At 37.8% G+C, this 14,668-nt stretch overlaps 1 protein-coding gene across 6 annotated transcripts in view; it reads left to right on the forward strand.

Moving 5' to 3' along the window:
• Positions 1–14,668, forward strand: part of YLPM1 (YLP motif containing 1) — a 93,266-nt gene that overhangs the window by 44,319 nt on the left and 34,279 nt on the right. For 4 of the 6 annotated variants that reach the window (XR_012159494.2, XM_073349183.2, XM_073349182.2 and 1 more), the window contains 5 exons: positions 43–126; positions 1,695–1,781; positions 5,211–5,262; positions 11,022–11,152; positions 14,444–14,624. Coding sequence is in view for 5 of the 6 variants with exons in the window: in XM_073349183.2 (XP_073205284.2) it covers positions 43–126; positions 1,695–1,781; positions 5,211–5,262; positions 11,022–11,152; positions 14,444–14,590 (501 nt within the window). In the remaining variant the exon portion in view is untranslated. Of the gene's footprint in view, positions 1–42; positions 127–1,694; positions 1,782–5,210; positions 5,263–11,021; positions 11,153–14,443; positions 14,625–14,668 lie in introns of those variants that run through there. The other 2 variants (XM_073349184.2, XM_073349185.2) reach the window with 2 other exon arrangements.

Below are 14,668 nucleotides of genomic sequence, written 5' to 3' on the forward strand. Positions count from 1 at the left end.
GTGTGTTGTAGGAAGTGCTTTATTTTGTATATCTCTTGTTAGATGTCTGATCACTGGGAGACTGCACCACGTCATATGATGCGCTTGGACATTCGTTCTTTGTTGCAGGATGCTGCTATTGAAGAGGTGAGTGTCACTCTATTTGAATGAAGTGGAGAATGTATGCATTTGTGTTTACATTGAAAATGTAAATTGCGGAAGAGAAGTTTGGTTATTATTTATTAAGTACCAGTAGTCTATTTAGCACTGTACAAACCAAATATGGTTAAGACTCACCCCGGCACAAGAACAACTTGAGGGATTTTACTGCTGCATTTGTGGAGACCATGCTCACACTTCTTAAGCGAAGAGTAGAAGCTATTTTGTCCTCCACTGACTGTTGACTATCAGTTAAAGAGTATCTTTACCTTCTCTGAAGAAACTCCGCATTCCTGCAGAATTGTTGCAGCTGTGTAACTTATTTAATTAGTGGGGTTATAAGTTTGAAAAATGTTGGGGGCTTCGCAAAATTCCATTGATTCCTCCAAGTCCTTGTTTTGGGAAGTCCAGAGACTCTGTCACAGAAAACAAATATCTGGATCCATACTATGTGTCTGGAGAGGAGTGCTTTGAGAGAAAAGCATGTTGCTCTCTGTGTACCAAGGGGAATTTACTTTGACATGCATTCTTGGCATTTTAGCTTTCTGTATTTCTGTAATCTTGTTAGATATTTTAGTAGGTCAAGAGATCTGGGACTACATTGGTGCACAGATCACGTACAGTTTGAGTGCAGCACAGCTGTATGCTGATGTCAGAGCAGCTTTCACAGTGGGCTTAGAAACGCCTGAGCTGTGAAAGTATGAAAACAGAATTTATTCTTTTCAACTTGACAACTCAAGGTTCCTTACAAACCATGAGATCAACAATTCATTTTCCAGTCTACAAATACTAATGCTCTTGAAACTAGTAATCTCAAAAAGAGGAGCAAAAGCCTGAGCTCTCAGGAAGAGAGAGTATGAGCATAGATTTGGGATTTATTCTACTTTAATGTGGGCATCCAACTTCCATTAATGGCATGAGGAGCTGCAGACCTATTGAGAGGGTTTTATATTCCTTGATGCATATGTGAACGTCAGCAAAGAGATGGGTCCCAAAAAGTAATCAGTTATATGGGCAAAGTTGAATATGTGCATAAATTATTTCTGTATGTGATAATATTCCTCTGTTTTTTTCAAGATATCTGTCACTCTGGTATCTAAAGTACTCCAAAGTAAAGACTGAGTAGAGACATGTTGGCAGGTAGAGGGGGCATTTCCCTGCGGTATATAAGTAGCAAGTTTGGGATCCTTTTAGAGACTTCAGGTTTTGACATGAATTTGTGTACAGTTTGTGTGTGTGTAAAATGAGAGAATATCTTACTATTACAGGCTCCAGTAACACAAAAGGATATCTGTGGTGGAGAAGGTCGTGACTTCCCCTCACCAAATTCCCCATTCTTTCTGTGGCAAGAATAGAATCTGAAATGAAACCGTTTATGTAGGGAAGAAAGTGGAGTCTGTCTCAATATGTTGCACCAATATATTTGTCTGAATAAATCCTCTCATTCTGTTCTCTCTTTGTTGGAGTTTGGGGTCTACTCTGCACCCTTTGGATAAGCAAGTAATACTCAGAAGTCAAGCAATGCAGCATAATTCTGTGTGTGTGTTTTGGACTAGGTGGAGATGGAGGATTTTGATGCTAATATTGAAGATCAGAAAGAAGAATCCAAGAAAGATACAGCAGAGGAAGAAGAAAGCGAACTGGTAGGAGATACCTCACCCATCTCAAACAAAGTGTATTTTATTAAAATAACTAAAATGGAGTCTGTTATAAATCCCAAACCTCTGCAACTCCCAGGAGTGTAATGCTAATACATACATTGTTTGTGATTGGTTTCTTATGGATGTCTAAGAGGATTTTAGTACTAAATCTTGGTCTGTTTTTCTTAATTGATTTTTAAAAATCTATAACTATATTTACTATGAATAGGAATAGTATTCTCAACCGAGCATGGTACCATGCTCCAGGCACATATCTACAAGCTACAACCTCTGGAGCCTGCTTTTTGTAGACAATTCAGGTTTGAAACTTCTCAGGTGGAGAAGGGGAAAGCACATGTACTGTTACATATGGAATACCCTGTGTAAGTACAAAGACATGCAGAAACCCTGTGGTGGGAACAGAGTTTATTTAAGCTTAGCTTACTTAAACTTGCACTTGTCTTACAAACTTTTCTTGACTAAAGTAGTGTCTGACACCACTTAATGCTGTACTTATCTCTTAGAAAGATTTGGGAAGAAGCATGTCGTCTTTCCCAAAGTACACTCTCTTCGTTTGCTAATAATAGCTGATTACTCAGTCTTGAGGTGGGATATCATTCAGATAACTGAAACCTGGAGAGTGGGCTTTAAGCTTCGTTTTATTTGCTAAATATTTAAAAGGCCATGATGGCTTATTAAATAAATGTAACTTCTTGGAGCTGTATCAACTCAGTGCTTGATGAATTGTTCATGCCAAATCCTGGCTCCTACAACCAAAGAGCTAAATTGCAATTAAAAAAAAGGTAACAATGATTCTGAGAGACACTGAGACCTTTTTCCTGATGAAAGTTCACTATTCCTTAGGAATGGGGTCAGCGCTGATAGATTGTAGAAGAGAAAGGAAATATAAAAGTTAAAAAAAAAAAACTCTCCGCAGGCAGAGTAGAGATTAATAAACATTTTTTCTATTGATATGACTCATTTATTCTCTTTACTAAGTTATCCTTTGACAGAGAATAAGTCTGAATAAAGTGTGATCAGGAGTTCCAACTAAAGACACTTCACTGTTTGTAGGAACGTGGCTATTAACTTCCGACTGCCTGGAAATGGGCCATACCTAAAACAGATAGTAGTGTCTTTAGTTTTCTAGAGCACCCTGTATAAAAATATATATATCTATATAGATATGTGTGTGTGTGTGTGTGTGTGTGTGTTTCTATTATGCAATACATATAACCACAGATTTGAGTTGCATAAATCAAGGAGAAAGCGGGGGGGTTGAAAATTGAGTAAATTATTAATTAAAAACAGTCCACATATAAATATGGCTTCCATTCAGAAACGCAAAAGAAAAAACAGCAAAGAGTTATCTACTACAGTTCATCTCTGCTACTCTCTGATGTGGCCAATGTCAGAGAGAGGCATGCCAGACTGATACAGAAAGGTGGAACAGTGCACTGTCTTTGACATCTGTTGTCTTTTTGAGAGCCGTTGGTGGGAGTTCTTGCATTCATTTTGTTACACTTCCATTTTGCCCTCGGAGAAGGAGGGGTCAGAAGCACCTACCAGCTGGCAAATGTCCTGAGAGACTGTCTTGCACCAAAAGGTGACATCTGAATCTTGTCTTATACTAACTGAAGGAGAAGGATACAGTACAGATTCAGCACATAGAACACAGGGCATTTAATTCACATCATCATATAGGGTGACCAGCTGTCCCGATTTTATAGGGACAGTCCTGATATTTGGGGCTTTGTCTTATATAGGTGCCTATTACCCCCATCCCGATTTTTCACACTTGCTACCTGGTCACCCTACCATCATAGTCACTCATATGTTGATATATCAACTCTACTGGATTCTTTGTATTGTTAAAAAAAACTTTCTTTTCTGTGCTTGATGGTATGAAGTATTGACATTTTAAATTCAGTGTTGTTGTCAGCATATTGGTAAAACTAGTGCAAATAGCACAGTGTTCCATTAAATGCAGTGTTCTAGTAGTAGATGAGCTTTTGAACAGGTTTTAATGCACAACTTACTAAAAATTTTGATGTAAATATACAAGTTCATTATAGTTAATAGTACAACACAGATGACTTAGTTCCTACTAAATACATACTTGATTTAAAAAACTACTTGCAAATTAAAATACATAATCTGTAGTAAACTAAAAATCATTCTTAAAATGCTGAAACTACAACTGGATAAAAGTTAGAATTGTATAAGAACTTCGAAAGAGTCATGCTGTGGTGTATGTAAATACAATGTATGCAACAGCAGCATCTCTCTCTAGAATAATATACTCTAATCTAGTAGTTAGCCTGTATAGTGCCAGTATACCCTAGTATCTATAGAGAGCGCCTATAAAGAGAGTAGAAATTGAGTTAGTGTAATAAAATTGATCTAAGGATTGGGGCTAACCTCTTGCTGAAACCTGTTTATAGGGATGCTTACCCCTCTCTAGAGAGAATAATACTTATAACAAGTTTCTCATACAATATGTTTCAATATGTTGGTTTTTTAATATGACTACATAGAAATCATTAAATAATATAACAATTTAAGCAGCTGAAACTGGAGTATATGAGAGATCATGGACAAATAGTATAATTAAATCCTCACTGAGCAAGCACTGTAAAATGGAAATATCATAAAAGAATAATCAAGTGGATCTTGCAGAATTTAAAATTTTGAGTCACATGGAATAAAGTAGCTGAATACTTTTACATATAAAATGCATTATTTCTGTTGTTGATACAGTAGTTGTATTTCTATGACAAGCAATGTTTGAACTATGATACATTTGCAGTTTTTCAATAAGCAACTTTTTTAATGTTTATATCTCATGATTCAACAAAATCTAACTCTAATTTAAACTAGTAAAACCTTTTTTATAAAAAAGGATTTACCATTTAATGTTAGAGTCCGTACTAAGTTGACTTTGCGTACTAAATTTTAGTTTGTTCCTTTAATAGGAATATTCAGTGAAGTCTGGCTGTAGTGAATTGTTCTGGAAATACATTCTTAAGAGCATATGGCTAATGTCATTTTTTTTGCAGTTGTATTTGTAGTGCATTGAATATTCTCAACACCTGATAATTTATGTTACAAAACCTATTCCACTTCAGGCAATATAATGTTGTAACTTTGCTCGCAGTTTCAGTACTATTACTATCTGTTAAATTTGTTCTGTGTTTGCAGAAGCAGCACTCTTGTAACAATGCAAAAGAGCCACTAAAAGCACTGAATATAAAGTGGATATAGAAGTTCTGAAGTGTCTAGTAACCTGGTTTCCCTTAGTTGCTAACTGTGAATTGCACTTTACCAAAAGAAATGTTTTAAGCTCCCATTATAATGCTTTTTCCAGTTCAAAAGTGATATGCGTGTGTGTGTGTCTCTAATCCTTCGAGCTTCTCTCTGTGTATGATTTAGGGTTACATTCCGAAAAGCAAATGGGAGATGGACACTTCTGAGGCAAAGCTAGGTGGGTATTTTTTTCCCTGTTTTCTATAGTTGGTATCTGATGGTATGTGCAGAACTTTAATTTGCTTATTTGTGCAGTTTTTCTTGCCAAAGACCAAATGGCTTGTGTATGTGATCTATGTCATAGATGTGTATGTGAATCTACAAGACATTTCTCTTCCATGTAAAATGTAGGTTCTCTTTTCTGCAATAGTAAAGGTAGAGATAGTCTAATGTTCCTAGCCATAGCTGTTTTATACACATTGACATAGAGTACACATTTCCATACTGATGCTCATCCACCTGTTCAAGGGAAGTAGTTTGTTTGAAAAGAAAAAAAATGCAATATTTCATTCTTCCTCTGTATTGTAAATAGGCAACTGAATCCATTCACAATATACCATGTTCGTATTCGTGCTGCATACATTTTTTTCTTAAGTCTAAATTTTCAATTGAAAAAGTGTCTGTCTTGCAACATAGGTGTTGTGCTGGCTGAAGGAAAGGCTGGTGTACCCTACTGCTTGCATTTTCATTCAGTTTTACTAAGTCATCACAAAGGGGTTACAAACATAAATACTATACCATATCCTGCTTCTATTTTACGTGTACTTTTTTTGAGCCAACAGGAGAACATGGTTAATTTAATAATTAAGGAGAGACTGTTTTTCCTTAAGAGAAATATTTAGTAGGGAATAGTACTGGAGAGCCTTCCAAAACTGTCATGTGACCAGATAGCACAAGCTCCGTACTCTGAACCTGGTTCTGAATGATCCAGTCATAATCACTTCCTTTCAAAGACCTAGATATAAAAATTACTGTCAGCTGTTCAAATGAAATTCCTTGAGAATTGTGGGACACTTTTCAGGGGATTCAGAATGGACCTTTCTGGAAAAGGAGATGATTTTAACTCCACTGCCAATCTCATTAACATTGCTGTGCTGCTAGATGTTATCTGTTATAACTGATATTTCCATCAAAATCAGCAAGAGAAATGCAGGCACAAGGCCAAGTGATGGAGCATGTGTGCATGCAAAGGAATTTCCATTAATATGCAACTTTTGAGCAACAATGTTTATTTCAGGAATGGTACTAAAACAGGATCTTTGAACCAACCTGGGTAAAAGGATCACTTTCAGTCACCTTTATGATAAAATAATAGATATCTGAAAGGGGATGTGTAGTGTAAATTTCAAAGAGCAAGTTCACTATATATAACTGCCTAACCCTCGGGACAGTGAGTCTGAGTATGTGATACATGCCTCTGTATTCTTGCTTTCAAATCCTAACGGCATCATAGAAATGGCACCAGAAGACCCTGTTTACATAAATGGCCTTTTGTCGCCTGCTGTTTGACTGCTTTGCTGCAGCATCTTTTCTGCTGCCACGTTCTCTTGATGAGCCATTGAAATCCTGATGGAACATCTAGACTTCTTGATACCTTCAGCACAGCTGGATGAGCCTTTTCTCAGTATCTGAGGTCTATCAAACAGCTAAGCAATTAAAGAAGAAACTCATTCCAAGGGTTATGTGCATTCTTGCTGTAGAGTTCACAACCCTGGTCTGTTGTTAAGCTTATTTCTTAGGGCTTGCCATGATCATTTTTAAGAAATGTTGTTTTGGAAATCATAGCATAAAATAATCTGTGTGGTTAAAAAATTCAAAGCTGTTGGTTATTTTGTTATATTCCAAATAACTGTTGTTTTTCATTAAATGTGCATAAGAGGAATGGAAGTGTCCCATTACACACAACTAATATTTTTAAACACCTCCCAAAAAAATCCCTCAATTACACACATTTTACAAATATCAAATACTGAAGCCCAAAATATGTATGATACATAGAACAATTGAACTGTTTTAAATATATATCATTCTTTGTGTGTAGCATCCCCAGCAAAACTGAGTATGGAGCAGAAACTAACAAAGTTTTTAAAATCTCCCCCTCCCCACATTGTTAAATCTCACTAATAAAAAATAGAAGCAAAATAATTGTTTTTATAATACGCTTTCCAGGTAATAAATCCAAATTATAAAAGTAATATAGGATCATCTCCACTTAACCCAAATATGTACAAATAAATGTAAAATAAACTGCAGGGTTAAACTCCTAACAAAATTACTCTGTTAGCCACTGATCTTGACATCAGCTGCACACATTTCTTGTAACTAGCTCTCATCAGGAACTCAGCTAACAGGACAACTGTATTCCACAGTCACCATGTCCTGTTGCTAAAGAGGTCTCACCCTGGAAACAGACTGAATCTATCCCTGTTGGGATATAAATAGCCCCTTCCCCAATAAGTCTAAATTCTACAAAAAGCTATAGAAAAAACAAAATGTACTAAAAACAAGTATCATATTGCTACAAAGAGCCCTAAATCCCATTGTTATGGATGCTGTTTCCTAGAAGGTTGCTCTATAAATTCAGGCATTGTCAGCCAAAACTGTGGTTAAGAAACCTTGTGTTTTAGGACTTAAAAGTGGTGATATCTGGTGCATCCTAGGATTTCCAGGGTAATGCTTAGTAAGTCATAGTTATTCCTAATAGTCTATTTCAGCAGTGACTGATTAGAACTGTATACTAAATGGTGTGTAAAGCTGTAATATAGATTTGTTATTCCAGATTTGGATTGTTTCCTGCGAGATACTGGCCTGTTCAGCATGTTTTCACACAGTAGACAGACTTTTACAGAGGTGAAAGGGCTGAAAGGCAGAATCTTAAGCCAAATACATTTCTTTGATGGATTGGTTCACCCAAATCACTTGGCAGCTACAAATTCTGTTGTGTTTTCTATTTTTATTTATAAATATTGTTACAGGTAAAGTACAACAGAATTTTACTGGCTACAGTGTGTCATGGAGAATGTCTGAAATGTTGAGCTTTTGGCTGAACATGCTTGTGACAGTCACCAAGCACATGAAAATCTCCTTGCCTTAGAGTTCTTGCTTTGGTTAATATTTATTCTGGCAGGGATGGTACATTCCTCTTCTGAATACTGTGCCCCTACATACTGCTGCCCATTTTTCATACATGTTCTGGGTACAACCACAGCCACATTTCTGTTTAAAATGTATATCAATGCGCCCTTCTGTATTTGTGCAGCAAGTTCTTCCATTTACAGCTTACAGAAATCGGCTAATGCTTGTTGTCTTGATTGAGGTATAATTGCCTCTTTGAGTGTATATTATTTAAAAGTATGGTTTAATAGTGCAATGTTCAGACCTCACAGATGGGAAAACTACCTTCACAATATCTGAAGTATTATCTGCACTGTAAAACTTTATTCTAGGATGCAAATAACCTTTCACTCAGGCCACTATGAGTTGTTGCATAAAAAATATGAAAATTATAACTTTTTTTGGAGGGGTGGCTAGTATTGAGAAACAAAAAGTTATTGGCTAATTTCAGGTGCTTTTATAATTAAAATAATTAAGGTGAGTTTTTAAGAAGCTTCACAGATTTTAAGGATCCTGCCATTTTGCTATTTTTAAAACTCTAAATGGTAGAATGATTAAAGTTTGAAAATTGGGTGCTAAATAACCATTTCTTTCCATAACTACCATCGCGGGCTCTATATTACAAAGTGAAACCTTGTCTCATAACAACAAACCCTTCTGAGTTGATCTGCCAAGGATCAGTGCAATAGGACTTTGAGAATGCTTCAAGGAGTGTCTGCTCTGGGGGCACCTCTGGACATACCTTGAAGTACCATGGCATAGATGGTAGCGGATCTCCCTGGAAGGGCAGCCAACTTCAGACACAAAAGGAGATTAAATTTAAAAACATACTCTGTACTGAGATAAACGGAGTCCTTAAAAGAAGGATTATTCAAACTGACGGTGCAGTCCTTAATTCACCTTTTTACATTTGAGTGTTGCAAAACTTTAAGGTACCGATTTGCGACTTTTGTTATACACAGGTGAAGTGGGAGAATTAACTCTTTCATACTGGTGATCAGATGTGCTTGCTACTTGCACTTAGCATCAGAAACTTCTGATTCGCAGTGGGAAAGTGTTGATATGACTGCCTTGTCACAGAGTTCCTCGACTTCTCCATTTGTCACAGTTTAAATGTGTGTGCTGCTCTCCTTTTCAATGCTGTTTATTCTGGAGACCCTTATAATAGCAGTGGTCTGTGTTGAGTAATTTGTGAATAATACTAGATGGGCTTGGAAGTACCTTTACTGTTGGACCAATACAAAGGAATTTCCCATGGCTAGAGTTTCTCTCGTGAAAGGAGATGGCATCTCTCTATGGAGCCGTAGTCACAAATTTGGCATATTTGACTTTGCATTGTTTCTTCTTTTATTCTATGTAACTATTAGCACTTCAGGAAAGCAGATACAGCTATTCTGTGTTGATTTTTAACTGTAGTGTCTTTGGGGAGGGAATTCAAAAATGCTTTGCTTGAACAGATGAAAGATTTGAATCTGTCCCAATTAAATGGGGCATAATGGATTCTTGAAAATTCTAGCATTAAATGAGGGAGGGATTACTTTATTGGTTTGTCGTGTGAAGTTTTACTGAAGTATGCACAAGTCACCATTTGTTTTTTTTTTGTTCTCATGACTTCCAGTACTACTCTGCTCTTCGCTATTTTAAATAAAACAAAATTCATCTATGTACTGAAATTCTTTGGATGCACATTTTTAGACTGTCCTTTTATGCTGCCCAGCAAATAGGTTGCTTTGTATTTGATTAGTTTCAGAGATCTCCTGTTGGCTAATTTAATAACATCAGTGACTTCTGAGCTAGTGTGTCTGTCATCACTGGCAGTGGTTTACAGAGAACACCAAATAACTGTAAAAAGTCACTCTACATATACTTTAATGTGGCAGTGATTATAGAAATTGTTTAAAATATAGGAGCAACAAACTTACTACATGACGTTATGAACCAGTGAGTAAACACCAATGGGAAAAAAAGGTAGTGGAATTATTTTTAGCTCTGTAAAGCCAGTTTCATATCTTCACACCTATTAGTCCTTAACCTTATGTACTTGGTCTCTTATGTACTTGGTCTCATTACCACTAGCAGTCTGCCTTGAATAAGTGGCCAAAAACAGGAAGTTCGTATAACTCGATAAATGTCATCTTGTTTCACCTCATCTCTCAGGCTGGTCACTCTGGTTCAGTAAGCAACAGAAGAAAAAAGTGACCTTTGGACAAACTTACTTCTTGAGCATTCATGTGTGTGAGACCTCTCACACTATGAATAATAGATTGAGTCTTTCTGCAGTCCCAGGATTTTGTGTTCAGTAGAAGCAGTTCTTCAAAAACTGCTTACTATACAGTCCTTAGTAGGTTTAACAGTTTGATGGACCCCAAGTTCCTGATATTGCATGTTATACCATGTTTGACACAGTATTATACCCAACACTTGGAAGAAAATGTGTGGCTTTAATATTGTGTTAAACTGCAGAATAGATGGGACTGTCATTCCACCAACAGCTTCCAGCAGCAGTGTTATGCCTGCTGAGCATGGACTCTGAATGATGTGAACTTCCAGGAAGATACGTTTTCCTCCCTCATACAAACGGCAATACTGAGTGTTACTGACAAAATTAATATGAAAGATATATAAAAATTGGAAATGGGGGTGAGTCTTTAGAGTTGAAACAAACTAGAGATCATTCCACTCATTAACACAATCTGGATGTGCAAGTTCTGCTGCTGTGAAATACAGACTCATTCTTTTGAAAGTGTTCCCTCTCTCATCTTGTTTGTGTGCCTTTTTCACAAATTTTCTCCTTTAACGCTGAGGCTCTGTGTTTGTTCTCAGACAAGCTGGATGGCTTGCGGACAGGCACAAAGAGGAAACGTGATTGGGAAGCAATTGCCAGTAGGATGGAGGATTATCTTCAGCTTCCAGATGACTATGATACACGTGCTTCTGAACCTGGCAAGAAGAGGGTAATAAACTCCATTAGTGCTTAATATCTCTAAAGGACTCATACAGCATTCTCTCTGTAGAACATAGTCTGCACCATTCATTCAGTTTGCCTGCATATAGGACCAGTGTGAAATCATTGTTTCATTTCATTGTCCCATTAGATGCCATGGCAGACTGTTCTTAAGAACATGGTCTTCCAAACACATACAGATTTGATATGATAAAGTGAGCCATTGAAGATAGTAAAGATTAACAGCATATGTCTCAGATTTTGAGAATTAGGAAAAAGATACACCATTCTTAAGGAAACGTTCTAAATAAAGATGCAGACTTTCTAGAGAAGCCATGGAGATGGGTATTCTGTGTATGGTGTATGTTTTGTGGGGGGCACAAAAGGTATAGTATATAATGCAGAAAAGAGGCTAGGAAGTTTGTACTGTGTGTTGTATATGAGAGAAGAGGAAAATAAAATGGGTTTTATGTATGTGACTTATGTTCTGTTAAAGTTAATCGATTTTTATGGTAGGCTTTGTAATAAGGGTAGTGAAGGAAACAGCATGTGTTCTTAAATTCAGGGCAGGTTCAGTTTGAGTGATTTTCTTTGGAAAAATAGCTTCTGTATAAATAAAAATTGATCCTTTATCATCCCTGAATGTGTGCTGCTGCTTGAAATACTTCTGTGAATGGAAGGTAAAAATGCATGTAGACACAAGAATGTACAAATTTGCATGAGCATCACTTAAAATAATAATCTCCCATAAAATTAGATCTCTTAGAGTTAAGGTTACTTAATTACATTTCCTGTGAAGATAGTCATTAAAATCAAGGAAACTGACAGTAAAGTCATTTACAGCTATAGTCAACCAACTTGTGTCTTACTCCCCTAAGCATCAATAGAATATAGTCTGAGTCCTCAGCTCCACAACAAACTCCCTTTTAATTCCAACATACATTCAATAACCCAAACTCTAATCTCAGCAGGATTAAGCTATATTATTCCCTATAGATGTGTGTAATCATAGTGTCTATACTAATTGTGCATGGAAAAATTTGAGGTTGAAGTGCAGGTTTGTGCATTTCAGAGGGAATGGGAGGAATTGGTTGTGTACATAGTGGTTAGTTGTATGTTAAAATTGAAAGAGTTTGTCATGGAGCTGAAGAGTTTGTAATTGTGTTTGGGTGATAAGATGTAAATTGAGGTTGGTATGGATGTTAACACTGACCTTTCTAGTGATATCCTTAATTTTTAATGATCATGGTCATAGAAAATGCAATTGAACAACCTTTAGTCTAAGCTAATTTTTGTGGAGAGCGTCTTTGATTTTTTAAAAGTGTAGGTAGATGGATGAGTAGGTTAAGTTTGGCCAGTGGATCTGGGAGGAGTGGGGGTATTACGGAGTTTTGGGCAGGAGGCTATGAAGGTGATTGGGGAGGACAACAGTGGGGTAGTTACTTGGAGGTTGTGGACCAGGAAGGGGTTTAGCAGGAGAGTGATACTCAGTGTGAGTTTGTGCAGGGTGGCTAGAGGGAAAAATAAGTCTGGAGAAGAGGACCCGAGGTTTCTTCTGATGAATGTCTTATGGTTTAACAGACAGCTTTGTTCCAGGGGACCACTTGCCTACAAACAGTAAGAGATTTTCAGAGGTGAAGGGAGTTGAGGGGTGGAGCAAGGTTGGGTAGCAGCTCTCCCTGGTTCCATCCCCACCAGGGCCCCTACATCACTAAGCAGGGAAATACTCTTTACATTTATTAACCTTTTATTTTTATAAGTATAAACATTTATACAAAATTAGTGGTAATAGAAATAAATATAAAAGTTATTTCCTTGTACATTGGGTTAGCAGAATGAGGACATTGAACTAAGTAGGTTGGGGAACTGGGCTAGTAAGTGAGGGGTGGGCATTGGGGGCCAAGGAGTCAGCAGAAATCAGGAGTGGAGGGCAGGATGGGGAAGAGATTTGTTCTTGAGGGTATGTCTGCACAGCAAAGAAAAACCCAAGGCTGGCCTGTGCCAGCTGACATGGGCTTGTGGGGCTCAGGCTACGGTATTATTTCATTGCTGTGTAGACTTCCGGGCTCAGGAGCTCTGGGACCCTCTCATCTTGCAGGGTTCTAGAGCCTGGGATCCAGCCCGAGCCTGGAAGTCTACACAGCAGTGAAACAGCCCCGCAGCCTGAGCCCTGCAAGCTCAGGTCAGCTGGCATGGGCTAGCTACAGGTGTCTAGTTTCTGTGTAGACACACCATGAGTTGCCTGCAGATACTGCTTCTCTAGCCTTGTCATCACTCTTCCTACCTTGTGTCCTGGTTACAACCTTCCCATTAGTTGCTTTTATGCCCTCTTTCCCCACACCCCAACCCCTCATTCCATATATGCACTTATGTGTGGGTGAGAAGGTGACTGCAGCGGTCTGAACAGATCCGAGATGAAGATTGTTAGTGACTTTAAGAAGCCGTAGAGGAGGAAGTGGCAGTTGTCAAGGTGGGATGGGACATAAATGCGTGAATGAGCAACTTAGCACAGTGGTTGAGGTAGTGAAAAGGTTCATCCAGAAATGTGTCATAGAAGCCAAAGATAGAAAAGAACTATTGATTGTGACTCTCCTTCAGTCAGTGCAGGATTGTTCCCTACAGTATATCTTCTTGTACTTTGTCCAGTCTAGTTTTAAATGACTCCAGTATGTAATTAAGCTTACAAGGTAGATGCAGAGAAAGATTATAGTTATGAAAAAATTGTAGCTCAACATTGTGGTATCGTGTTCTCTGTGCCATTTCATTTGGGACCAGTAGAATACTGATTCGTGCACACTACGGTGGTGAACACTAAGAAGTAAGCCTATGTAATCCTTCCTTACGGAAGCACTGTTCTGTTCTGTGGCTTTCCTCCAGTTGCCATCAATCCTTCCACACAGAAGAATACTTTCCAGTGGTCTTCCTCTTGGTTCCTGTGAGCAGTAGGCATCCAGCCATACTCTTCCTCTAAGCCTTAGAATAAATGCAGCCACTATGCTCTGAATCACAGAATTATTAGTGTTAAAATGGAAAAGACTTAATCATCTAGTCCATCCCCCAGCCAGTGCAAGATTTTTCTCTACCCTGTGATATATTCAGAACATTCCCTTTTAAATGATGTAATTGGTGGAACATCCATTGCTTCCTTTGAGAGAATGATTTGGGTCTTCAATTTCAGAACCAAAATGGTTGAGTGCAGGTTAAGAATTTTCTTTGTACACTAGCCTGTGTGGGAAAGGCCTACTAGTGTTCCAGTGTTTATTCTTGAAGGGCTGTCCTACTGACATTGTGTTCTTCATAGGTGAGGTGGGCAGACCTAGAAGAAAAGAAGGATGCAGACAGGAAGAGGGCCATTGGTTTTGTGGTTGGACAAACGGATTGGGAAAAGATCACAGATGAAAGTGGTCATCTTGCTGAGAGAGCCCTCAACCGCACCAAATATATCTGAGACAATTATTATATGGAATTTTTGTATCTTTAAGGTAAGTGTTCCACCATTATACAAATTTAGTCTCACTGTTTTTAA

The sequence above is a fragment of the Lepidochelys kempii genome, chromosome 6 (assembly GCF_965140285.1).
Source record: "Lepidochelys kempii isolate rLepKem1 chromosome 6, rLepKem1.hap1, whole genome shotgun sequence".
Lineage (NCBI taxonomy): Eukaryota > Metazoa > Chordata > Testudines > Cheloniidae > Lepidochelys > Lepidochelys kempii.